The following is a 26,523-nucleotide window of genomic DNA, read 5'->3' on the forward strand; positions in this document are numbered from 1 at the left end:
CTTGCTGGCATATGTCAAGGACAGCTCGACAAGCCCTTTTCTGGTAATGGGCTCTGTGCCCACACCTATTCTCCCTGCTCCACGCTGGTTGGGCACACGGCAGATTCTTGCCTCAGAAATCCTGCCCTCCACCGCCTGCCCCTGTATCTTGAGGAACTCATTCATTACTTATATAGCAATCATCGAATACCTATTTTGTTCCAAGTTCTGTGCATAGCACTGGAGGGAAAAAAAAAATTAGGCAGCATGCCTGTCCCTAAAATGTTTATTTTCTGGTAGGGAAGACTGTTATGAAAATCAATAATATTAGTTTCCATTTCTTGAACGCTCACAGTAGCCAGACACTGTGGAGATAGGCTCAGTAAGGTCAAGGAGCTTGCTTAGGTCACAGTGACAGCCAGAATCCAAACTAAAAAACCAAGCTCTTTGCTTCCTGCCAATTAAATCATCTCAGTATCAGCATAATGTGCTCTAAAAGTGTATAAGCAAGGTACAAAGGAAATGTAGGGCAAAAGAAGATAATCAACCTGCCTGGGGGGAGGCAGAAGGGGACAGGAGATGACCTGGAGGAGACTAGAGCAGCCTGGGGTAAATTGTCATATTCGGGGCAGCATGAAGGCATGTGGACCCTATGAGCAGAGGCTGTGCAAAGGCATCTGGGGTGAAGAGCTTGGAGCCTGCAGGGTCTGGGGGTGCACAGAACTAGGGGTTGAGGCAGAGTCACGGTGATGAGAACTGAGGTTTGAGATATATGCTAAGGCTCAGGCACCATTGTGAGGAGTTTGACCTTACCTTGTAAGACACTCAGAGCTATTTCAAGGTTTTAAGTAGGAAAGAATTATAATGAGATAGAACTAACTGATGCCTGATGAGGTCAGCTGTGGGTTGAGCAGGGTGGAGGGCAGACTGGAAGGAGAGCAGGGCAGCAGGGTCTCCAAGCAGGAGGTCAGGGCCATGGACCTGGGAAACCCGTCAGGACACAAACTAAGGCAATAATGGTGGAGGAGAACAAGAGAAATCAAAGAACTAGAAGACAGGGGCTGAGGGGGTTACTGTGAGAAGAGCAGGGGTCTGGAGTGATTCCCAGGTCTCTGGCTTGGGTGAATGGTGCCACTAACCCAGAGAAGAACGAAGGAGTAAGAACAGGCTGGTGGGGATAAGGGAAAGATTCTTCTGGACTTGCTGAATTGAAAATGTGGAGGAGCTTGCAGGACGGCTTACGAGTTACACATCCAGGACAGAGCTCTAGGCAAGAGAGGTAAATGTCCTAATGTAGCTGTGTAAAAGGTACTATCATACATACAAATATGTGAATGGAGATAGCTTTCCTTTATTTTATTACAAGTACAATCTTGCTTATATTGCCACAAATTGCAGCTAAAGAGTAGAATTCATATCTCACTTCTCTCTGTATTTTTCCCTCCCTAGGAACAGCAGCACATTGAAATAAGTACCACTGGCTGGGTTGGAAGAGTAAGTTGTGAGAGTTATGGGGTTTTCTGTCGTATGGATCATATACTCAGAGCTATTTAATATGCAGATATACCAAACGAGGCCTCTATGTTATTTGCTATTAATAGAGACCTTTTGTCACGTAGTATTTTAATGCCCCCTGTAGAGATGTCTTTTTATAGAGAATATACAACATGCTTGGTTGAAAAAAGTAAAAGGACAAGTGAAAATTCAAGAGAAGAGCAGATAAAACAAAAGACATATTCTAGGCAAATTCTAGCTCCTGGAAAGTTAAAAAGCAACCGTTGCTGAAAGGCAGCCAAGATACCAGTTGTCCTCGTTGACCTCACGTTCGAAGTTAGGTGCTCTGCCGGAAGAAAACATGGTTTCCGCCCTCAGCCTCTGCACAAACGCAGGGGACAGGCAGGGACGCAGTGGCACTCACACCACACCCGCTATGCACCACTCTCTGGAGGAATCATACACATGTGGGTTCACACTTTACTATACCCTGGATGCAGAACTTTCTCCAAGGAAGCACGTGACCCTCCGTGACTTCCCATGCCTCACGCTACACCTTGTGCAGACTTATACCAGCCACGATGCTACAAGCCCGTGGAGTGAAGCAAACCGACGAAGGCACTGCAGCCCTCATGGCACCTCGTGTGAAAGAGGAAGAGTGAATCGCCCCTAATTTGTATGGCCACTTCTATTAAGCCCCTTTAAGAGGGAAACAAAGTGACATAAAAAACGTAAGGATTTCTCATCTCCCAGAACACAGAGGTGCAGCCCCCTGGTCCAGAAATGCGACCCCTTCCAGCTGGGCTCGGAGCCCCCTAGCATTCACACGTCCTTTTTGTTCAGGCATTGATTGGGCAGAGGGGAGAGGTTTGCCAACATGAAAAGTGGTTTCCTCCATGGCAAGAGACATGCTACACTTCCTCACGACTCTTTGAAAAAAATATGTTTTTTCCTCTCTGTATTTAACCAGACAGATGCCACTTTTCACACATTTCTACTAGGCACAACTCCATCCAGGGGAAACAGGGAAATGTATTAAAAAGATAAGGCTGTGAACACAGGTCTAGAGAGGGGAATGTGTTTCCGAGCTCTGTAATGAGAACACCAAGTGTACTGCACGCCTCGGCTTGCTCCATAAATGCATTCGTTTTGAATCACTAAATAGAAGAGGGAAGCATTTTTCTTCCCAAAATGGGAGCTGATGAGCGAGGAAACAGCGAGAGTGAAGTGAACCAACAGTTTTAAAAGACCATCCCCTACCTGCTCTCAAATGTAGTAAGGAAATCGAAGTCGTAAAGAGATATATTCCTTTCAGGCTGGGATAGATCCTCTTCTGCTTAAACGACATTATGTTCTGAGAACTATCTTTTATCGAACTGTAAAAAATGGAAATTTTGTTCTATATTTCCATACAACTATTTTTTTTGGGTAAATTGTTGATCCTATTTAGCAAAATGGAAAGGCTTATAATAGAGATGATAACTATATGAATGTTTCCGTATGAAATATACGACAGACATTCCTTATGGTATCTAGTCCAGAAATGATTAAAGAGTTTCTAAGTCTGACTTTCAAAAAAATTATGTATAAGAAACAGGGGGGAGGGGGAAAGCCCTCAGATTACAAACCACCTCCAACTAGAAACAGTCAAAAATAATATTAGTCTGTTTCAAGAAAGCACATTGTGACATCGAGGAAATTAACTTCTTAGAACTGAAAGGCTGATGCTAATTTTCTCACACATATCAAGACACCATAGCGTTATCCTCCATAGACAGAAGATGCCTAAGGGTAACAGTAACCACTGCTATGTGTTGAGTGTCCTGTGTAAGCCTCTTCATGTTTATTCTTTCATTTACTCCCCACCAAAAATTCCCTAGGACTTAGATCTTTTGTCTGCATTTTCTAGGAGGAGAATATTCTATTGAGACCCTCCGATTGAAATCGGCAAGTAAATGAAATATGTGTTTTGAGCATAGGTGTTGGGAGGACTTTCTGAGGCTACAGTTGTACTGAGATGAGGCTAATGTGCTTTAACATGTTTCGTGTTTCCTATTATTCTCTAGTTTAGGCCTGCAGAACCTCATTTTACCTCTGACGGGAATAGCTTCTACAAGATCATCAGCAACGAAGAGGGCTACAAACACATTTGTCACTTCCAAACAGATAAGAGAGTGAGTATTTTTAAATAACTTATTTCAGGTTGATCTCCTTTTTTTGAAACTAACTTGAAGTGGAAATCATTTGGTAAAGTCGATCACTGTGTACCAATAATCCGACTAATTCAAATACCCCAGTGGTATCTGCAGTAAGGTAGGATGGGGAAAAGAACTGAGATTATCCCAATTCCTGATGTAAATGATTTAATCCTCCCCTTAACTTTGATCAGAGAGAGAGTCTAATAAACCTCTTTTTTTAAAAAAATCCCATCAGAATTGCACATTTATTACAAAAGGAGCCTGGGAGGTCATTGGAATAGAAGCTCTTACCAGTGATTACCTGTAAGTATTCTAATAATCAGTAGTATATCAATATATTTGTCATAATCATGCCATTCGTTGCCCAGAAATAAGGAAAAATCTTCTACAAATAAAGAGTAGTCTATTTGGAATGTGTTCAGGACTTTTTTCTTTTTAACATACGGAAGCCTTAATGATTTTCACATATGCTCAGCAGACTTGATACCATGCCACCAAGCAGCTCTACCTCTTGCTCTTACCTGCTTTACATTAGAAGAGCTGGAGCCTCTTTTTCTTAAACGTCTTGGAACACTGAACTAGCGTTCAGGGGCATTTTGTTAAATTTCAACTGATACTGGATTTTTGGAAGGCTTGGAGAGGCTATTGTATTTGTCCATGTCTCGGCCTTACTCTTTGGCGAACGGAAAGCTTTTCAGAGGCTGTCAACTACCACGCATGAATTGATGGGATAGGGAGTGTTGTTTTTCATTAGAATCTTAGGCACTTTTTATAATTCTTTATTGGTTTCACCACGGAGGAGTCTTGCTATTGCTCAAAGCAGTTTTTGAAGGTCCTGTTTAGAAGTGGCTCTGCCACTCTTAGGAGGATGGGGCTCCTGCCGCCGTGTGGTTTGTGTTATGAAACAGAAAATATGGAAAACAGTGTAGATAAATGGGGTGTCAACTTTAGACTAGTTGTCCAGTCATATTATTCTGAAAGAAGACTTTCTTTGAGTTTTTCCTTATGACTCTAATTAAGGGAGTAATCCCCATATTCAGATATTTTAGTCTGTTAAAAAAAGAATCCCCTATTTAGAGATGATGGGGGTCAAATGGTTTCTGAGGATGAGGGGGCAGGGAAGAATGATAAAGGAAGGGCAAGCACTAATGCTCATGCACTTGTGTGAACACTAGTGCTTGGTGTTGAATTAAATGGAGTGTACTTGACTTTTTCTTAAAAACAGAATTAATATATTTCATTTGTTTTCTTCCCAGATACTACATTAGTAATGAACATAAAGGAATGCCAGGTGGAAGAAATCTTTATAAGTAAGAGTTTTATCAAGTTGTTGACTTGACCTTTTAGCTAATGAACAATTTCTGGCTCTCATGTTTTTATTTTTATTTTTGGCCTAGTCCTAATATATTAACTTGGAACTACTATCGAATGCTTTCATTCCTCGATAAACCAACCCACATGTCAACAAAAGAGCATGACTTTATTAGATGCTTTGTGATATTTCCAGACAACGGGAGGTTTGAGGTTATTATGAATTAATTCATGCCTTTTTTTCACATTTTAAAAGTTTCTGAGTATTGCTTTGGCACTCTGATATCTTTGAAACTAGAATACAGCATTATTCAATTCCTTCTTTCATTTTTCCTTTCATCAAGTACTTAACTTCCACCGTTGGTTTTACAGAATCCAACTTAATAACCACACAAAAGTGACGTGCCTTAGTTGTGACCTGAATCCAGAAAGGTGTCAGTACTACTCTGTATCATTTAGTAAAGAGGCGAAATATTATCAGCTGAGATGTTCTGGTAAGTATGAATGAAGGACAGGGAGGGAGAGCAGGGGGTACCCCCAAAATCCCTCTCGAGTAGCTCCCTGCATCCCCTACCCTCTCTGGACAACCTTCTTACCACCCTCCTGGCTCAGTGTCTCCATCCCTGAAGCCTTCCTTTCAGTGCCCAGTTTCATCCCTGCTCAGTTCTCTCCTATTGAATCTGAGTTCTTGAGATCATACAAGTCCTATTCCCTTCACTCATGTATAAGTGGTGAGCTAACCATCTCTCCTTCCCTTTCTAACCAAGAGGCTTGCTTTAGACTGAAAGCACATCCCAGAGCTTATGTATGACAGAGGCACTTCATCCTTATACACATACATGTTGTGCATTTTTTTTTTCTTTTTTGCGGTACGCGGCCCTCTCACTGTTGTGGCCTCTCCCGTTGCGGAGCACAGCCTCCGGACGCGCAGGCTCAGTGGCCACGGCTCATGGGCCCAGCCGCTCCGTGGCATGTGGGATCTTCCCAGACCGGGGCACGAACCCGTGTCCCCTGCATCGGCAGGGGGACTCTCAACCACTGCGCCACCAGGGAAGCCCTGCTGTGCATTTTTTAAAACAAATTATAATTATAATTTTATGCCCCTTGAAATGAGAAAAATGTATGTAGGTGGTGCCTGTGACTCATGCTCACAGCTTCATCTTCTGTTGCTATTGTTATTATTGTTTTCTTTATTATAAGTGAAGAAATCTGGACAAGGAGAGACAATGTGATTTCACAGGTCACGCAGCTAATAAGAGGCCCAATGGGATTCAAACACAGGCCTCTGCTATTAACACTAAGCTAGATTACTTCTCAAAATGAGAGAAAAAGTCTGGATATTCTGAAAAAGAACTGTGAATCGCCAAAAAGAGGTCTCCAAACCATTTATCTGAACCTTTCTTTTTACTGGCACATTTTCTTTAATATCATATTTTCTTTGTAGTTCTTTACTATGGCTGTTTCCAGTCACCATTTCTTGGGCACCTGTCTTATATACACTAGGCACTGTGCTCAAGTTTTGTATTCATGATCTTGTTGATCCCTTAAAAAGAAAACTCTATAATGCAGATATCATTATCCTCATTTTACATGTGAGGAGATTGAAGCATAAGTATGTTATCTTATGTCACAAAGCACGAAAGCCAGGGGTTCAAACCCATGTCCCTCTAATGCCTCCACTGTGGTTCTGATCAAATGTAAAAATTAATATCATGATCCAAATGTATCAAAATTAAATAGCTCACGAGATAGCTTTTTCTATACATTACCTTCCACTCTGCAACTACCACAGTTGGGATAAATAGTGAAGATCTGAGTGTGTGAGAAAAAACACTTTTCGCATGCCAGGAAGGAATTGCTTATCCAAGTCAGGCACAGTGCAGATGTGCCGCCTGGTCCAGGACTCTGCAGTGTGGGCAGCAGCGGAGGGAAATCTGCCCTTTGGGGACCGGGGAACCTGGCTCTGGAGCTCCACCCTAAGGGGGCGGGGCCTGAGAGAGGTTGTGGTACTCGCTGGACCTCGGTGTTAAGAGTTGGGAAGGATAGCGGCTCTCGTTGGGTCTGGATGGCTTAGTCCACAGAAGAGGAAATGGGACTCAGGCATAGTAATGTGTGCAAGGCGCCCAGCAGGGTCAGAGGTGCATTTTCTGTTTCATTCTCCAGAGCCCTGTGCCTCTCCGGTAATACTTCTCACTCAAATTGCGTTCATTTTAAGGAAAAGGAAACTCAGCTAACAGTAAGCTTCTTATCCACTGTGATATTCATTCTATCAAAGCTAAATGGTGTCAAAATCATATCAAAGTTAAATGGTAACAAACGCTATTTTTGAAAAGTATGTTATCTTCTTAAAAAAAAACCAAAACTCTAAAATATATTTTTCCCCGATTATGTTAACAGGCCCTGGTCTGCCCCTCTCTACTCTGCATAGCAACAGCAATGATAAAGGTACTTTCTCATATTTCACCCTCGTTTGCTTTTCAGGAAAGTGTGTGTGAATAGAAGCAACATGTACTTAACACAATGGGATTTTCTTTGGCTTTAGAGTGTCTTAACAATGACTTGAACACAAGGCTTATAACCTGAAGTACGTGTAGTCCCATCAGTGAATCGCCCACTTGTTTGTTATTGCTTTGCACAATCCAGATTCTTCACGTTGTAACAAATGACTGCTGTCTCAATTATTTATTTAGAACTGAGAGTCCTGGAAGACAATTCAGCTTTGGATAAAATGCTGCAGGATGTCCAGATGCCCTCAAAAAAACTGGACTTCATTTATTTGCACAAAACAAGTAAGTTAAATTTCTGTTGGAACATAACTTTTCATGGAAACACCAGTAAAAATATAACTAAATATAAGTTTATCTGACAATATGTATTTTATTTTATACATAAATCTAACGTAAGGTTATTTTTCCACGAAATGTTCTGTCACAAGAACCACTAGTTTTACTTTTCTTTTAATTAAAAAATACAGTACCATTCTATGTAACATATATTATTCTAAGAGGAAAATATTTGGAGAAAATGCATTATTGCTAGTTCAGTCTCATCCCATTAGTAACTCTATTCTACTATTAAGTATTAATTGTGTTTTTAACTTAATGATATCCTAATATATTTTACCTTTAACCCAAACAGATTTAAAATAACTTGTATAAAAAAATAGGGTTGGCTATAAAATGTTGAAACTTCAGTCTCAGCACGGAAGTCTTGAATTTTTCCTAACCTCCTCCCCGTGATAGGCCCTGGCCTGGTGGCCTGATCATGGATTATGCTCAGGGACGACTAAGAACAACGGGTTTCTTTGAGTAGGAAATCTTGTAATTTTGTTGTTGTCATTTTTATTTGTTTGCTTGTCTTTTCTATTAAGGGCTAACAACCCATAGGGGAGGGGGAATCCATCAAGACTGATTTATTTTAGATTCTTTTTAAAATATAGGATAATAATGGAAGAAACTCAGGTCATCCAATTTTAAATGGCAGGAAAAGCATGGAGAGTAGAGGGTACTTTTGAAGAAGAGCTTAAAGCAGTGCTACTGAAACTGCAGGTGTTTATGGATCACCTGGGATCTTATTAACATGCATATTTGGAGCCAGCAAGTCAGGGTAGGCCCAGGATGCTAAGTTTGTAATAAGCTCCTATGTGATGCCAGTGCTGCTGGACCTTGAATCTGGCTTGACTGGCAAGCGCTTAGAGTTCTGGAGAGAGTCCTGGAGAGCTATCTGGACCGCCTGGTACAGAAGGTGTTGAATATTAAGATGTGACATGTTAAATATTAGGATGTGACACCCCCCGCCAAAGGAGAGACGGTGCATCTTCCAAAAGATAGGAAGTAAAACACTTCCAATCAACTAGTGTTGATTCAGACAAAGGGGAGATCAAGTGTTGACTTTGGCATATTTATTAAAAACATCATTATCAACTTATAATGAATAGTTTGACATTCTACTCAAATATAATAAAGATTAAAACTTTTGTTCTGATAAGCACATTTAATCAGAAGGCATAAAATAACCAGCAAAATACAAATTGAAGAAAAATCTATCTACATAAAGATTTTACTCTTAAACTTTTATTTTTTCCTCAACTAAAATAATTATAATAAACAAAAAACAAAAGAAAGATAAACATAAGGAAAAACAGCTCTAGAGATAAGGATTTTTTTCCATACAGGTTAAATCTACTGAAGCTGGAAATAATCTTATTAAAATATGAAACAACTCTCTCTCTTTCTCTCTTTCTCTCGCTCTCTTAAAAAAAAAAAAAAAAGATTAGTCTAACTAATTAGCCTGAATTTAGGAGCAAAGGTAACCGATTTATTATTTAGGAACAAATTTTATTAAACTGATGTTAAAGTTAAATAAAGCACAGAGAATTAAACAGACCTGCCCAAGATCGTACAGAACAGTTTGCCCCACATAAACCTGATTTCATTCTGTGAAACACAGAGCTGAAAATGGGAACTCAGCTTTACGGTCTGGGATGGCAATAAGAATTACAAAAATGTTATTAAATCAGAATTTTAAGATAGAGTTAAGGCCAACTACAAATCCTAAACATCTTCAAAGAAATTCAAGAAGAGGAAAACATTTCGGAGGAAAACTTAGAACATAAGCCATAAACAAACTAGATAAGTAGATCAGATGCCAAAGAACAGAATCATAAAAACAAAACATCAGCAATTCTAAGATGCCCTTTTATTTTACAAGGCACCAATGTATTTAATAGATCCATTAGAAACAACTTTATTGTTTTAACCTTAAACTAGTATTTTAACCTGAAAGAGAATATTTTTTATATCTGAAAAACATGCTGAATCAAATCGGTTCATTTTCTTTTTCTATTCTAATTTAACAAACTGCTAAACTCTACATGTTATTTATCACTGACAAAGATAAGGAACCGAAATCATGTGCTAATAAGTGTTCTTAATTCACTAATTAACCTTTCTGTTTGTTTAGAATTCTGGTATCAGATGATCTTGCCTCCTCATTTTGATAAATCCAAGAAATATCCTCTGCTAATAGATGTGTAAGTATTCAAGATAAGGGAATAATTTAGAAGTTAACCATTTGTACATCTTTTGCCCGGTGCAGCTTACTGAAAAATAGAGCCAAATGCATCCTTTCTCTCTTCCTGAATCATTGTAGAGCAGTTTTAATATTTCTTCTTACATTCTGTAATTGCAAATCCAAACCTGTGTTTTCTACCATCTTCCTAATGGAGAAGGTAGACACTCTTCTTCTATCATAATGGCATATGGAGTTTGTTTTGATTTTTTTTGCCCCCTGAACTCCGAGGGAATTCCAAAGAGATTCTCAAGTCCCCATGTTCATCCTTACCTCACGGACATTTTAACAAGCAATAGATGGGTATTAACAGTCTTCACAGTTTCCTTATCTCCAAATTTGCCCAAACATCTCCCATTGGTAGCCTTTAATTCATTCCAATGTCAGGTTTCTGTTTCTTTAGTTCCTGAAATATGCCTGGTATTTTCCATTCCCTTTTTTGGTGAAGAGAAGATGTGACACAGGAAAGTACTCATTATAATTCAAACTTCTCTAAGTCCTAGAGAAAGTTCTGAAATCACAAGTCTTTGAGCAGTAAATAAGAGCTCATGTGAGGTCTAAATATGGCATCTTTGTAAAATATTTTTGATAATTACTAGGAACATATTTTACTTCAATATTTCCAAAATTGCCCTGACCTCACACATAATGCCACAATGCCACTCTTCCTGTCCCAACTTGCCTCATTTCCTTTATTCAAAACAAAACAAACAAATAAAAGTTCTGAGTGCCTGCTTCATGCCAGGTAATTTGCCTTATTTTGTCCACACAGCAAGCCGATGTGGTAGGTTCTGTTGGGCCCATTATACAGAAAGGAAACCTGAGAACTCAGGGATACTTTCCTGTTGCTACTAGCAAAAAAAAAAAAAAAAAAAAAAAGAAGGGATACAGATACTAGCATCAGACATGGCCTTGTTCAGCTGTGTTTACAGTTCCATGTAAACCAAACATAAAAGCTCAAAGAAAGAGAAAGAGGTATTTTAAACTTCCAGATATGCTATTTGATTCTCATTACACCTAATTTAGTCAAATGTTGACTACAGTAGCACTCACTTGCTTTGGGCCTTAGCCCCAATACTAAACAAGGATCCTTTACCTTTAAAAAAGAGTGATATTTTGATACAAGCGTTTGTTAAAAAAAAAAAGTGATATTTTTATATTCTTGGACTCCCCAGTAAGTAATGACTAGATCTCCCCTTCATTAGGAAAGTTAAAAAAATATGGTAAATTTGGTGCCCATTCTCTTCAGTGACTTTCCTCTTCATTTTCATATATGTCTAAATCTTTGTTTTCTATTTTTAAAAATGAGGTGTTTAATCTTACAGGGTTAGGTAACTTGATACAGTTAATATTAAGGGAAGCTATTACTCTACCAAATATAGGACCACTGAAAGGACCAAGGCATTTCACATATTAAAAAATGTTTACTTGCCCAAGAAATTCATGAATGCCTTCTTCTTTTTAAAGTTAGAATGTTGCAAAATCTAGTGTAAAATTAAAGTCATATAATATTTTGTTTAAAACTAAAGTTCTTTTGACTGCCATCCCTAAGGAAAGGGAGGAAAATGTTAGCAAAGTGGTCCAAGCAGGACTTGTCCAGTCCTGTGGAGGAGAGAGTGAGCAGATGAATAGGAGAGACAGGCTGGGGAGGGAAGACTTATTGGAGAAGATCTGGGTCCAGGAGTCCTGTAGATGGTGCAAAGAAGACGTATTTACATGAGATCCAATGAGCTGTAGGGAGTGTCTCTTGATTAACAAATGAAAATGAGAGGGCTTGATGGAGATTGTACACACAGCTGTGTATGGATAAGTTGTAGTCTATATGAAGAAATGCAGCTATAAGGGAGTTAAACTTGTTAATAAATAGAATGCCAAACAGTAAACTCATCTTCCAGTATAGTCTATTTCTTTCTCCTCTGAAGTTTTAAGGAATGGTGTTCATTCATACTTTGGCCCATTCCACAGTGCCTTGTGGAGCCTTAGTGAGCAGCACTGTGCTGGGCACTGAGGCACATGCAGTGCATATCCTACAGCAGTCAAAGTCCTTAAGGAAGTTCCAACCAAGGAAACTTGTAGTCTAGGAATGTTTGTAAGCTCAGTCAGAAAGATATATTCAAAGCTGAATTTATTGTCATCCTCATTGTTTTTTCATAACACAACTCCCCTATCCCAATTAATAGAATATTTACTTCTTTGATCTCCAAGATATATACGACTTAGGAACTGTTGGCCTGTGAAGTCTGTGTTTGGTAACAGTTTTCAAAGATAAAACTGGTAGGCCTCTTTGGAGGAAACACACAGCCATTATAGTCATGTTGCCAAGTTTTAGAGGACCCATTGTGGACACCCCCGGTGGCTGGCATGATTTCAGGCTCATGAACAGGAAGACGTACACTTCCTGTCCACAGGGGATAGAAATGCAAGCACTCCTCATTTGATTCAGGAAAACCACAAAGGCTAACAGTTTGGGATTTTTCACAGATATGCAGGCCCCTGTAGTCAAAAAGCAGATGCTGTCTTCACACTCAGCTGGGCTACTTACCTTGCAAGCACAGAAAACATTATAGTAGCTAGCTTTGATGGCAGAGGAAGTGGTTACCAAGGAGATAAGATCATGCACGCAGTCAACAGAAGACTGGGAACATTTGAAGTTGAAGATCAAATTGAAGCAGCCAGGTGAGTGACTAGGAGATGAATTCAAACGTCATTTGATTTCTTTCTCCTTCCATTTATATTTTAAAGTTGTGAAGTGTAAAGAATTTAAAGTGTGGTGGGATGAATCTTTCATTCTTGGGCTGGATTTTTAGTGAAGATATTATGTTTAGACTTAGAAAGCGAGTTGACATATGTGCTACTACCTTCTAGGAATTGAGACTCAGAATTCATCAAACACATGGACAAACTGAGGGATAAATATACCCCTGAGTAAACATCTAACTAAACAAGCAAGCCAACCCTGTAGTCAAGGATAAGTAGAGGAGTTTGGTGTACATTTACCTTGGAGGAGGGTGACAGCTATGAAGTCCTAGGAGTGGCTCCTACATTCTGCTGAGTGAGGGTTACTCCCTCAATTTGGGAAAATTGTGGAACACGACCGTCACTCACAATTATAAGGGCTTCGTTAAGGATGAATGACATCAGTTATGAGACTATAAATAGATGTGATATGGCTTAAGAAAGATGTTAGTCATGAATGATGGTTACCCTGGAATGCACATGTAACAGGCAGTGTTTTACCTGCATTCTCGTTGAAGCTGCACAGCAACCCTGAGAGGTGGGTGTTCATACCTTACACTTCAGGTAAAGAAATGGAGGCTCTTAGGTTAGGTAATTTGCCAAGACTGGTCAGGATTTGAAACTAGGTCTCCCTCCAACTTACATTCAATTGCATTCAACTGGTGAATGGGAAATGTAGTCTTTGAGTTTCTATAACCAACTGCATAGATGTCTGGAAAGTAAAGTAAGTTAGTGATTTTAAATAATGTTGTGAAACCGTAAACTAGGAAATGGAGAAAAATAGTGAATGATTAAATGGATGGAGGAAAATGTCTTTAAAAAAAGGAACAACCAAAGAGGAGAGAAGATGACAATTTATTAAGTATCCCTAAGTCTGTTACATCCAAGTTAATGATTAGCTATTATCCTTGAAAGTAAAAAAAAAAAAAAAGGTTAGATAAGAGAGAGGATAAATTGGTTCAGGAGTGAGGCTTTGATATTTTACAAACACATTTTTATTTATCCAGATTGGTCCTCTGTGAGAGAGGGCATGATTTCCAGGTCTTCTCAAGTCTAAAATGATAGAATTGTGTTATCCACAATCTACAACTCCATTTAAAAAGTAATGAGGGGCTTCCCTGGTAGTGCAGTGGTTGAGAGTCCGCCTGCCAATGCAGGGGACACGGGTTCGTGCCCTGGTCTGGGAGGATCCCACATGCCGCGGAGCGGCTGGGCCCGTGAGCCATGGCCGCTGAGCCTGCGCGTCTGGAGCCTGTGCTCCGCAGCGGGAGAGGCCACAGCAGTGAGAGGCCCGCGTACCGCAAAAAAAAAAAAAAAAAAAAAAAAAAAGTAATAAGTAGCTGCTTTTCAGCAGCTAAAAGGAACTATAAACAACAACACAGATGAATCTCGCAGACTGTTGAGTAAAAGAAGCCAGGAACAAAAGTGTATATCCTGCACGACCCAATTTATATTGGTACAAATTCAGGTGAAATTTTTATGGAATCCAATAAAAGGAAGACATTTCTTTTTTTCTTTTTTCAAAGAGAGAAATGACACAGAGGCTTCTGGGTGATAGTAATGCCCTATATTTTGGCTCAAGGTATGCTCACTCTGTAAAGGTTTACCAGCTTGTACAGGCATGATTTGGTGCACATTTCTGTACATATGTGTTCTAAGTTTAAAAAGTTTGCGTGGAGAGGATAATGAGTTGAAAACTATTTACACTGATTTTTTTCTAATATTGCTTAACTCAGGGCAGTCTAAGACATATATCATCAATTGAAAACAAAGATTTTTAAAGTCACATATAAGTCAATGCAAGGGTCCCCTTCCTCCCTTGACACTACAAAGTTAAGGGCCCCATTTGCTAGATTTTTTTTTTAAGTAAACAACTTGCCTTTTGATATAAGGCTAGGATTAAGAAACAGACGCGGGCTTCCCTGGTGGTGCAGTGGTTGAGAATCTGCCTGCCAATGCAGGGGACATGGGTTCGAGCCCTGGTCTGGGAAGATCCCACATGCCGCGAAGCAGCTAGCCCCGTGAGCCACAATTACTGAGCCTGCGCGTCTGGAGCCTGTGCTCCGCAACAAGAGAGGCCACGATAATGAGAGGCCCGCACACCGCGATGAGGAGTGGCCCCCACTTGCCGCAACTAGAGAAAGCCCTCGCACAGAAACGAAGACCCAACACAGCCATAAATTAAAAAAAAAAAAAAAAAAGCAAAAGAAATCTGAATGAAGTATGGTCTAAAAAAAAAAAAGAAAGAAAGAAATAGACGCAAAGAACCTTTTTCTCCTTTCTTTACCTGGATTCCAATCCTGAACACAATTTAGTGACAAAAAGACTTCTTAATCCATCAAGGAAAAATTGCTTCTTATTTAATAGTGCTGAGCTATCTAATCAACACCCATCATAAGAAGGGATGTATTTAGAGAATGGTGTTTAAGTTCTCAGGTAGGGGGGCCCAGAGACATTTCTAAGCCCTACCCAGATGTTCTACACACCTCTATACTTCTCCATTGCAGGGACAGCCTCTCTCAAACTGTAAAACATCTGGAGAGATTTAAATTCAATTATGTAAAGAAAAGTGCATCTGGGCTGCAAATTTTTATATAAAGCTGTGAAAAAAACAGCCAGGATTTGTTTTCTGTGAAACACACACACACACACACACACACACACACACACATTTTTTATGGACTCCAACACAAGTAAACCTTGTTCATCTGGCTCAAGTTAAAAATGATAGACATCGATCTCAGGTGTTTATTTGATTGCTGGCAGCAATTAATCTTTGTTTCTAATAGAATGAAATAGAGAACAAATGGCAGGGTTTCTCACATTTGTGCAGTTATCTTAGTTTTCTATACACAGTGTGATACTAATTCGTGGACTTGTTCCATGTATTTTAGACAATTTTCAAAAATGGGATTTGTGGATGACAAACGGATTGCAATTTGGGGCTGGGTGAGTAGTTTGGCTGACGAATCTGTATGCCTTCCTTAGTGAATATAACCCAGAGCAGGATAATTTACTTTTGTTTGTACATATTTGGAGGTGAAAATCATGTCAATCATTTCAATCTAAGAAGGTCCAATGTCTTAGATTTCTGGGCGTTGAGTCCCCCCAGGCTTACACTTTTGTTTATTACAATGGGATAGGGAGGCGAGGAAGGGAGAAAAAGAGGAAAGGAGAGAAAGAGGGATAAAGGAAAAGAAGGATAGAAGGAGAGAGGGAAGGAGGGAGACTTTTTCTCATGTGTCCAAGTCAGTAAAGATTTAGTGTTTGTTGCTTTTATGATTTTGGGAGGTTTTTTTTTGGTTTTGGTTTTGGTTTGTTTTTTGTCTTCAGTTAGTACTACCCAGCAAATTTTCAATACTTTCCGCTTACACCTACCAAGAAGAGGGACCAGGGCTCTGAAAGTATAGTCTTTAGATACTACCCAACTAAGGACAATTTAAACCTTCTCTACCATGCTTTCTATCTCAAAAGAGGCACAGTATATAAAGATGTGAGAAATGTGGAAACTGTGACTTGCTTACCATATGTCCTTAATTCCTTTACCTCCATAAAAATAACTGTTTCCATTTCTTAGTCATATGGAGGGTATGTAACCTCAATGGTCCTGGGAGCAGGAAGTGGCGTGTTCAAGTGTGGAATAGCCGTGGCGCCCGTGTCAAAGTGGGAGTACTATGGTAAGTGATCACTCCCAGGTACAGAGTTACTGCATGTGAACCTTCACATTCCAATGACTAAACCATTCCTTTTTGAGTTTCAGTGTTTCTACAGTGAATAAACTGATTCATCTTAGAAGTACTTTATGGATACCTGTAATGAAACAGTCTCACTTATTCTGCCATTGTGCAATGTTAGATGGTAGTAAATGCTACCATCTAACATGTTTAGTTACCAACCAATTCTGTTTTCTAAATGTCTTATCAACAAATTCAGTTTTCCACATTTTAAAACATCCCCAATGCTACAATTCTTTAGATAAACCCTTCCTTCTTTTTATTCTAACTTGAGTTTGAAGCTTCACATATTAGAACAATAAGAGAAGTATGTATCTCTTTCCCTTCAGGTAAAAGTCAAATAGAAGTAGGACTTTGGGTGGAAAGAAGAGACTAGGGCAGGGGAATTCCTGGGGGTTTCGTTTGCACTGTCTCTGAGTAGGTGAAAGCCATTCTAGAATATCCTGTTCATTGCTGAGAAAGTATTGTTCTATCATACACATGTAAGGTATAATTCCCAAGTGGGAGCGGGTAAGCAGTGAAACACTAGATAGGGGGGAAGAGCCAGAGTTGGTGAGAAGATGAATTATTTTCCTGTATCTTTTCCTACCCCATCTCAAGTCCTTTATTCAGTATAAGGATAGAATCATTCATAATGAATATGCTCATTAAATATTTAATGTCCTAATATATTGCAGTACCAGTCCTGTGGAAAACTCTTCTTTAAAGCCTCTCCAAGTCAAGAGAAGCCAATGTGTAAAAGACACAACACTGTCTTTTAGTTTCAAAAAAAATTGGAGAACATAGTTAGGACTGATCCTCAAACAATAGATTTGCTTTCATGTAATACTTTCCTGCTTAATATTAATTGTTCTATTGGAAGGCTTGTTTTTGGAGACCTCTGGTGGTCAATAAAATAGAAACAGTCTTTGTGAGTTTGGAACTACATAATGGTAAGAAGAACTTTATTAAACGTATATGGACCAACCTAACACTTGGGAACTTTCTAGAATTCTTATATATGTGCAAATTTGAACAATATTACTCAAAAATCAAATTGAAGGAGTACATAAGTGGTATTGCAAGACGTACTTCTAAAAGTTTACAACCACAACACTAAGCATTTTTTAAATAGTATTTTTAAAATTTGAGACCTTCTTACACATGTAAACCTGGTTAGCATAATAAGAAAGGGGTATTATGTTCTAGGACAAGAAGAACTGTAGCTGTTTGGGGAAAATTTTATTTTGCCCTTAAAAGCTATTCCCCCCCACCCCCTCCATTAAATGTATAACCTAAGTTATTCATATTTAAATGTTAAAAGATGAGCATTTTAGGAAAATCTTATATTTTAAAAGTGTACTTTAAGATACTATATTTTATATATTAGTGTCCTCTAGATATGTAAAATTGCTTGTAGTCTGTATTCACTTTAATCAAAATGATAAAATATTGCTGTTACTCATTTTGGAGGAAAATATTTTGGTTTCCATAGGAAAAGCATGAGCAGTACACATGGAACAACTAACATTAGTTATCAATGTAGTTTTTAATCTCCAATGCCAGTCATTCACAAAGGGTTAGGATGTTGTTTAAGCTTGTTATTTTGATGATATATTCTTCTAAATAATTAATTAAATCAATATTGAAATACTGGTACAGGAAGGAAGCTGTTCATCTCCCTGAAACTCCAAGAAATTCAAGCCATTAACCTATGTAGCACAATGGAAACGTATTATACTTATTTAGTTACTGTAACCTGGTCATGTTTCAAAAACAGTTATTTCAGATTTTTAAAGTTATATTGGAGTTCAGCCACAGTAAATTTTCTCACTGATATTTTAGGAAATACATATATACACACACATATATATATACACACACACATACATTTGATATATGATTTAATTTTTTAAAATTAGGTCAAAAATATGTTTAAATATCCAAAATAACCAAACCAACAATGCATAGGTTTTCTGCCATATCTATAGATAAAACAGCTTATGTCACTTCAGCACAGATACTAATATAATCTGTTTCTCGATACTCAATAGTTATAACATCAGAATTGAGGCCTCTCCTCAAAATGAGAGAAAACAGTTGTTTAACTTGCATTATGATGGAGCAGCTGAGCCGTTATAGGGTTTTACAGCAAATAAATGATAACTGAATTCTTTCCTTTTGAGCTGTCTCCCCCCCACCAAAAAAATATACGATTTAAGTAAGCAACTAGTAATTGAAAATTATGAGGAGTTTCCAGTAGGAAAGAGAGTACCCTAAAGTAGAGCATATACTAACTGATGTCAGGACCAAGAAATTCAAGACAATTGAGACATTACGTGACTTGCTAATCAAGATCTTTGAGAGGGTCAGAAGATAATGTAGAGTCCTTAGCACTTAGCACTTCCCATTTGACTTTTCTGCAGGCGGGTTGTTGATTAGGATTTAGATCACCTGGTTTGATCTCCCTCTGCCCTCACAGGAATTCCCAAAAGGGAATGGGCTATAGGGCTGAGTATGGAAAGGCAGGAGTCTGGCTGTTTTAAAAAGCCAAGTAGAGATGATCTGGAGGAGATACTTCTGAGGATAACACTATAGACCTTGGCACAAGTAAAGAATATGAAAGCATATAAAGTAACCCCCAAAAAAGGGAAAAACGTTTTTATTGTATGAATTAAGTTTTTTTCTTTTCTCCATCACAGACTCAGTGTACACAGAACGTTACATGGGTCTTCCAACTCCAGAAGACAACCTTGACCATTACAGGGTAAGAGATGGTGAACTAGATCCATTTTATAACCTATTTATAAGTAGTATAAGAACATTTTTAAGTGTATCTATTCCAGAAAATATATATTTTTTATTTCCAATGAAATTCTTGTTAAAAGGAAATAACACAGGTGGTTTAGAGATACTCCAATAGCTTCCTGTACTATATTCTGCATAATTACAGCCTTTATCGTATGCTATATAGGTCACAATATGCATTCATTTGGAAATACAAAGCAATACCAGATAATTACTTTAATTATAAAAATTTCAGTTCAGAAAACATGTCAAATTCAACGTATTCCTTTAGAGCCCAGAAGACTCTCTAAACCTTTAACTACATATTAAAATTTCTTATGGTATTATCATAATTAAGTTGTATGTACAAGCCTATAATTTTCTTATTCATAGCCAAATATGTACAGTTTCTTTCACACAAGGTGTAGGTACAGGAGGGTAATACTCTGAAAAGCCCTTGAACCCAAATTACTGAATAGCATCCACAGGCTGGTTGCCTGATGGAAGAGGCAGTGGGCAGGTTGCTGTGCAGATGAGCTATAGCATCTGAAATATGGTCTGGGTGTAGCCATCATTGGCGACCCCTGTGTGCTAGTGTGGGTGCCACTGCAAAGCCAGGGTCCTCTCTTTGGTGGCAGCCTGCTGCAGCTGGAAGTATCAGCCAAAGTACTAGCGACCCTTCTAGCACACTGCCCCCCAACCAGAAAAAAAAACAACTTTCCTGATTCTGTCACGTAAATTGAAAACCCTGAAACTTACAGATGACAAGGTCAATCATCTGATGTCTACGTTCTCCGGAGGATATTCAGAACTCCTCCCAGGATAAAAAGAAAACAATAACCCATACAATTTAAGACCACAATTTCTCCTCATCTGTGCCACAGCTCTCAATGCTTGGGCCCCCTATTCATACATCGCTCTGAGCCATATTTGTACATTTTTGTAAGATGTCATCATTATTATGGGTTCTGAAGCCATTTGATCAAAGCACAAGAAAATGCAAATAAAATTTCTACTTTTGCAAGATATGTACAGACAGTTTAGTTTTACCTCTTCCTTTCAGTTTTATTTAGCAAGGCTTGTGGGGGAGGGGCGGGGAGGTGTATGCTTGTGTTTGTGCCTGGGTGTGTGTGTGTTTTCATCTCTGTTTTTCAGTCAAGGTAGAAAAGTAACAACCTGTAAAGTGTGATGTACCAATCATCTTCCCCTACAAAGCAGTCCTGTAATCAGGTTGTCCTTATTTCTGCTGAGTGTCCCACATGATACTTTGGACTCAGTTTTTCCCATTCTTTCTCCTCCACATCCAATAAGCTGCTTTAGACATCCTTTCCTTGCTCCGTAACCACATTGCTGCTGTCACATGACTACCTCTTTTTACAACAGTAACCCCATGGGTCCCCCCTTAGCTTATCTCTCTGCACTCCAGCCTGTACCACACAGAGGTGGGAGGTTAACCCTCACCCGTAACACTTTCATGGACTTTTCCTGTGCACTCAACTAGTCCAGCCCTCATTCTTTAACCAGGTGTTCAACACCTTTCTTAGAATGGCCCAGTCTACCTGGAATGCTCAGTGTTCTCTGAATATTTCTGGGCTTTTCCCTTTTGTGCCTTTGTCCTCTGTTACTCGACCTGGAATGTCATTCCCCCTCTGTCTTCATCCACTAGGAAACTTGTCCTGCTCGCCCAGAGGACTAGCATTCTCTCTTGACTCCCATGACATTTTCCTTGTATATCTTTAATCCTCAATTTATCCATCTTGGACCCATAGTTAGTTTGTACTCCTTTTTCCCCTCTGCAGTATTATTAGTCATTCAAGGCTTTGCTCAACATTGTATTCTTTGGATCACCCAGTATGAAATAGAAACCTTAAAACCTTTTTTTGATTTAATTTTAAAACTTTTGGAAGGGAAACATTGTGATAAAAATTGTATGTCTCCATAATTTCTCTCATTTTACAGCTGGAATTTTCTTGCTAGTGACCCGACCAGGATCCCTCCTGTGGTGTGCCATATTTGGGGCATGGCTAAAGGGTATTCTCAAATATCCTAAAGTACTAAAAACTCCCAAAACATCAGAGGTGTACTGCCCGGGACCCTCATCCTGACTCTAGAACCTGGTGGATGATGAGTCAAAAGTTCATTTTAAAAATCCCATTTTGAAAGTCTTTGAACCTAAAAGCACAGAGTCAAGTCTAAACCTTGACATCCGAGGAAGGCCGTGGCACCTACCCTACTGCACTTCAAGAACATCAGCCAACAGGGTGTTTCCTCTTCAACCAGCCCTCCCCCTAGAGGATAATTAGTTTTAATCTGCCATGTCAACCTGTATCTTTCTCCAGATTTTGCCATAGGCTTCTCCTTCCCACACACATCCCCCTCTTCTCCAACTCTACCGCCCACTGAGGTGGCCATTTTCATCTCTCCCCTTAGATGTTCTCTGCATGAGGTAGTCATGTAAATAGAAGTCACTTCCTCCTACCGATGGCAATACACGAACACTGGGAGCACAAAGTCACTGTCTCACTTCACTGCACAGATGGCACCCGAGGACTGTTTAATCCTTCCACGCCAGGAGTCGGGTTTTCTTGGCACAAAATTCATTGCTGGCAATGGACACATTAAAACTGCCAGTACCAGAGAGCTAAAGGTTCCCAATGTGTTACTCAGAGGAATTATTTGGGTGGGCGACAGTTAAGGTGGGTAGGAGAAAGTGAGGCAAATGCACTCACTGTATTGTTTCCTCCCTGTAAGTTGCATCCTCAGAAAGTGGAGAACTGAATCTAAGTACCTATATTTGGTGCACAGCAGGCTTTAGAATAAAGCTGCCTTCCTTTGTTTTTTAAATGAGCCTGTGCTTTTGTCTCTGGCAGGAATACATTCAAAGATTCTATTTTCCTCCAAGGCCCCAGCTGCCCCTCTGGACCCCTGTCTTCTTTTACTTCTCTTTCCCAGGTTGTTTTTATTTCCTCCCTTTCTCTCTCCTTCTCTCCCTCCCTCCTTCTGTCCTCTTGGAAAAGACAAAGGAGACAATTCCTTACTGGCTTTCGCTGCTCTGTGCATTTCCGTAGGTCAGGAGGAAATAGTTTGAAAATGAGTCCCAGGTAGTCTAGACTATTGACTTTCTTCAGCACATCCAGGATAGGAATGATCGAAGTGTGTAATAAGCAAGGTCCTGTGATCGTTGTACACCTTTTCAGCTATAGAGTCATTATCAGTAGCCAGAATTACAGCCTTTGGAAGAGAATGTAAGTTTTAATAAAATTCAAATGAGGAGAGGATTCATTTTTAAGTCACTGATGACCCAGATTTGAAAGAGTTTAGACAAGCACACCAAGAGAAGCACATTTTGTGAAATAAAGGTCCTACTTACTATTTAGGAAAGGAAGTTGAAGGAACCATTTATATATGCAAATGGAACAGGCAGGGATGTCATGTATAGTTGTTCAGCTTGTGCACTGCTGGAAGCTGGTCTATGCTTCATTCTCTAAGGTGTGCACCTCTGAGGCTGCATCTAACCGGAAGGAGGGCCTTTTCCTATTCTCACAATGCTGCCATATAAATTAGGAGACCCTGGGACTAAGGCTTGGACCCAATGCAGTGACACAAACAGTGACTCCATAAGACTCTTTTTGTAGATAGTCACCTACCCACTGCCGAGTGGTAGGGCAGGAGCACGTTGAAAGGATACCAGGGACTCAAAGAGGAAGGAAGCTGTTCATCTCCCTGAAACTCCAAGAAGCTGGTCCCAGAAGCTCTAAGTAGGCAGGCAGAGTGGAGGGATGACAGTGTAGCTAATAAGAAGTATAAGCAGACTCACTGCCGTGAGTCTCAGTCCGAGTCTCAGTCCACAGCCGACAGAAATGGCGACAGATTTGAGCAAAAGAATCAGATAGACGAGACAGCCTTCACCCCCAATAGCGATAAGCAGATAGCAACCGTGGTCGCACCTTGAGGAGTGGGTTCCTGACTAACATTGATGAATGGTCTCTTGGTCAATCACAGGTCTTTTAGTCAAACCTGTAAAAAAAAAAAAAAAAAATAACACCTGGTAGACTTTCATCCACCCATTCAAGGTGCCTGGTGTTTTAGTTGTTCAGAAGTTTATTACCTCGTTGGTGAGACAAAACATACAGGCAAAATTTTTGAAGAGAAATAAAAGAGAGTAGTAATAGGGTTTCCCTGGTGGCACAGTGGTGGAGAATCTGCCTGCCAATGCAGGGGACATGGGTTCGAGCCCTGGTCTGGGAAGATCCCACATGCCGCAGAGCACCTGGGCCCGTGAGCCACAACTACTGAGCCTGCTCATCTGGAGCCTGTGCTCCGCAACAAGAGAGGCGCGCGATAGTGAGAGGCCCGCGCTCCACGATGAAGAGTGGCCCCCACTCCCCGCAACTAGAGAAAGCCCTCGCACAGAAACGAAGACCCAACACAGCCAAAAAAAATAATAATAAATAAATTTTTTAAAAAAACAAAAGAGAGTAGTAAGAAAGCATGAACTTGAACATGACAAAGTGCCCAGTATGTATGGAAAAGACCAGTAGTTCCAAATTGTGACTCTGGAGCCCCAGGAATTCTGTGCCTTCTGAGCATGTAGGGAGGGAAGGGAAGTGGCTGAGAAGTTAGGGTTTCACCTCTCCCCACTCCTCTCAACCAGTTGGGGGGATCTGGTTTCATTTATTTCATTCATTTTTTAAATTCACTTAGTAAGTGCTTGCTTCTATGGCCAGACACTGTTCTAAGCTCTTTCCATGGGTTATTAGGCTCAGTTCTCCCTCAGATTCTCTGAGATAAGTGCTCTAATTATCTCCATTTTATTGACCCAGAAACGGAGGCACAAAAAGTTATATAAGATGTAGCTACTGAGGGGTAGGAAAGGGAGAGGGCACTTATCTGGAGCCAGTTAAGGAAGACTTCTGGGAGATGCAGTGGAAGAGCGTAGGTGCTCTCCACAGGCTGCCAGAGGGACCGACGAGGCAGGGGAGCACAGTAGACACATGAGTGGCAGCAAGCAGAGCTGGTTTTCTGGGGATCTGTGAAGCAGGTTGGGTGAACCGAGGGATAACACAGAGCAGGGATGTGGGAGGAGCAGGCCAAATGGTGGCTAATAAGGCAGGATGGGAGACCAGGGAGGGAATGGACTTCCAGAGAGCAGCGTCAGATCAAGGGCAAGAGAAACGGGGCCCAAGGCCTGAGCCTCGTTGCCAAGAGAAGAGGGCAGCCTGGAACACACAGAAGGGACTGATTTAACTTGTAGAGGAGATTTATTTTGCATTTTGCTCAGAATTTGATAGGCTTTTGGCAAGTGTACGAAACAGTCATAGATTTGGCAGTCTTCTGCTAGCAGATTTGAAATGTTCAATCCTTAAGAACTGCTGCATCGTTAGGTTATGCAAAACAGGGTGCAATTTTGTAAATATGCCATCTTGTACTGATTTGACATTTGTTCTATTATCCTAGAATATGCCAAAGGGAGAGAGACCTTCAGATTTAAGCCAAACCTTAACTTGTTTGTTGAGTGCTGATAAAATGTTGACTGCTGTGTGATCTTTAAAGAAGCCAGTGTTGCTGGGTGAGGCCTGAGGTAGGGCCCCCTGTAGGCGGATGGGAGCTCTTTCCTTGGCATCTCACCGGTACAGTTGTTTGATGGATACGGACAAGTAAAACATCTGCTGTGGTGGGTTGAATTAATTTCCCTTAAACATTTTCTGTGGCCTCTGTTGTGGCACTAATGGTGCTTCCCCAAACAGCCTCACTTAATATTATTTATGAGGCTTTGGTCACAAGTGGGAGAATGCACAGAGCAAGTCAGTACACTCGGGGTACTGTTTCACTGAAGTGATAGGGTGTCCATTACACCTGTGGCTGTTTGCTTTTTCTACCAGAGCTTGGAAATGACAATGCGTTGTTTGGCTGTGAAGTGGAGGGACACTAGAATATGATGTTAAGAGGCATGGACTTTTGAGTGTGACCTGTGCTAAAATTCTGTTTCCACCACCTATTAGCTAGGAGAGGTTACTAAACCCCTCTGAACCTCTGTTTCCTCATCTGAATAATGGGGAGAATCAGAGCTACCTCATGGGATTATTGAAAGGATTAAATGAGACACCTATGCCTGCCATGAAATAAGCTTACAAAAACATGGAGGCTGCCACCATTATTCTCAGGAAGCAAATTGTCCGTATGGTTCCTGGATGGCGCAAGGGGTAGCTTAAAAATTGTCAGACCTTCTGTTTCTCACAGTACTTCCCCACTCTTATCAACTCTCTCTTTTATTTCAAAAATACAAAGATTTATTTGCTGGAAGGTAACTGAGGAACCAGCATGATCCAACGAGCAGCTACAGATGGTTCTTCTTGGGGCTTGAAGGAAAAGCTCCTTGCAGAGATGCTGTGGATCAGCACTGCCACTGGACCCATCCTTCCCACTTCACTTTGCCAGGCTGTTGCTGGCAGCGGGGCTCTCCGGAAGTTTCTAGCCTCGGGAGAGTGCCAACTGCACCACCATTGCATCCTTGCCCATTTATCACTCTAAACTTCCTTTTTAGGAGCTGGTGACAGACTATTCGGCTTCTAACTTAGTCATCCATTTCCTTTTTTATTTCTGTTTCCATCGATAGGCAAATGGGGATTATCCTGTTTTGGTGGGTTGAAATAGCACAATTGAATTATTTCTGGTCATTAATTCTCCCTTAACTGAGTGCATGCATTTCTTTCACTGACTTTGGCTGCCTTTCATGGGTTAAAGTGTGCCATACAGCGGACTGTCAAGAGTCTCTCTCGATTGAGAAGCCAGGATGCTCAGTCTAGTAGGGAATGATTGGTGGTTCCAGAGGCAAGGTGACACAGCTGCATCTTTCCAGGAGGGCAAAACGTTCTCAGGAGCCTGCGAGCCCTGAAATGGGTGCACGCCTGAGGCTGCCTGGCTCCCGTGCACTGCAAGGTCCCTCTTGACGCAACTCCCAGCGAGCAGGGGGACACGTGCATTGGAAATGACACACTTATCTTGTGGTTGCAGGGGAAGCTTTTGTTTTATTTTTCCCTTGCTGCATTAAAGTATTTGTCTTTCTTTCTTTGTAGTGTAATATTGTTAATGTAAAACAATTTGCATCATGACACTTTTATCACAGTTTTCGTCTTTTTCTCAGTATGTTGCATTTCTCACCATGTCTAGTTCATCACAGCTACAGTGTGTACATCACAACATTTATCTTAGGCTCAGGGTTTTACTTGTTTATA

At 40.2% G+C, this 26,523-nt stretch overlaps 1 protein-coding gene across 2 annotated transcripts in view; it reads left to right on the plus strand.

Annotated features, from left to right (window-relative positions):
* Positions 1-26,523, plus strand: part of DPP4 (dipeptidyl peptidase 4) — a 79,185-nt gene that overhangs the window by 46,547 nt on the left and 6,115 nt on the right. For both annotated transcript variants that reach the window (XM_081242085.1, XM_081242086.1), the window contains exons 12-23: positions 1,429-1,473; positions 3,540-3,647; positions 3,907-3,974; positions 4,928-4,981; positions 5,355-5,476; positions 7,380-7,427; positions 7,673-7,771; positions 9,945-10,014; positions 12,534-12,728; positions 15,683-15,737; positions 16,366-16,465; positions 19,204-19,268. In XM_081242085.1, the coding sequence (XP_081098211.1) occupies positions 1,429-1,473; positions 3,540-3,647; positions 3,907-3,974; positions 4,928-4,981; positions 5,355-5,476; positions 7,380-7,427; positions 7,673-7,771; positions 9,945-10,014; positions 12,534-12,728; positions 15,683-15,737; positions 16,366-16,465; positions 19,204-19,268 (1,029 nt within the window). The remainder of the gene's footprint in view (positions 1-1,428; positions 1,474-3,539; positions 3,648-3,906; positions 3,975-4,927; positions 4,982-5,354; positions 5,477-7,379; positions 7,428-7,672; positions 7,772-9,944; positions 10,015-12,533; positions 12,729-15,682; positions 15,738-16,365; positions 16,466-19,203; positions 19,269-26,523) is intronic.

Source organism: Mesoplodon bidens (genome assembly GCF_964165515.1).
Source record: "Mesoplodon bidens genome assembly, chromosome: 8".
Lineage (NCBI taxonomy): Eukaryota > Metazoa > Chordata > Mammalia > Artiodactyla > Ziphiidae > Mesoplodon > Mesoplodon bidens.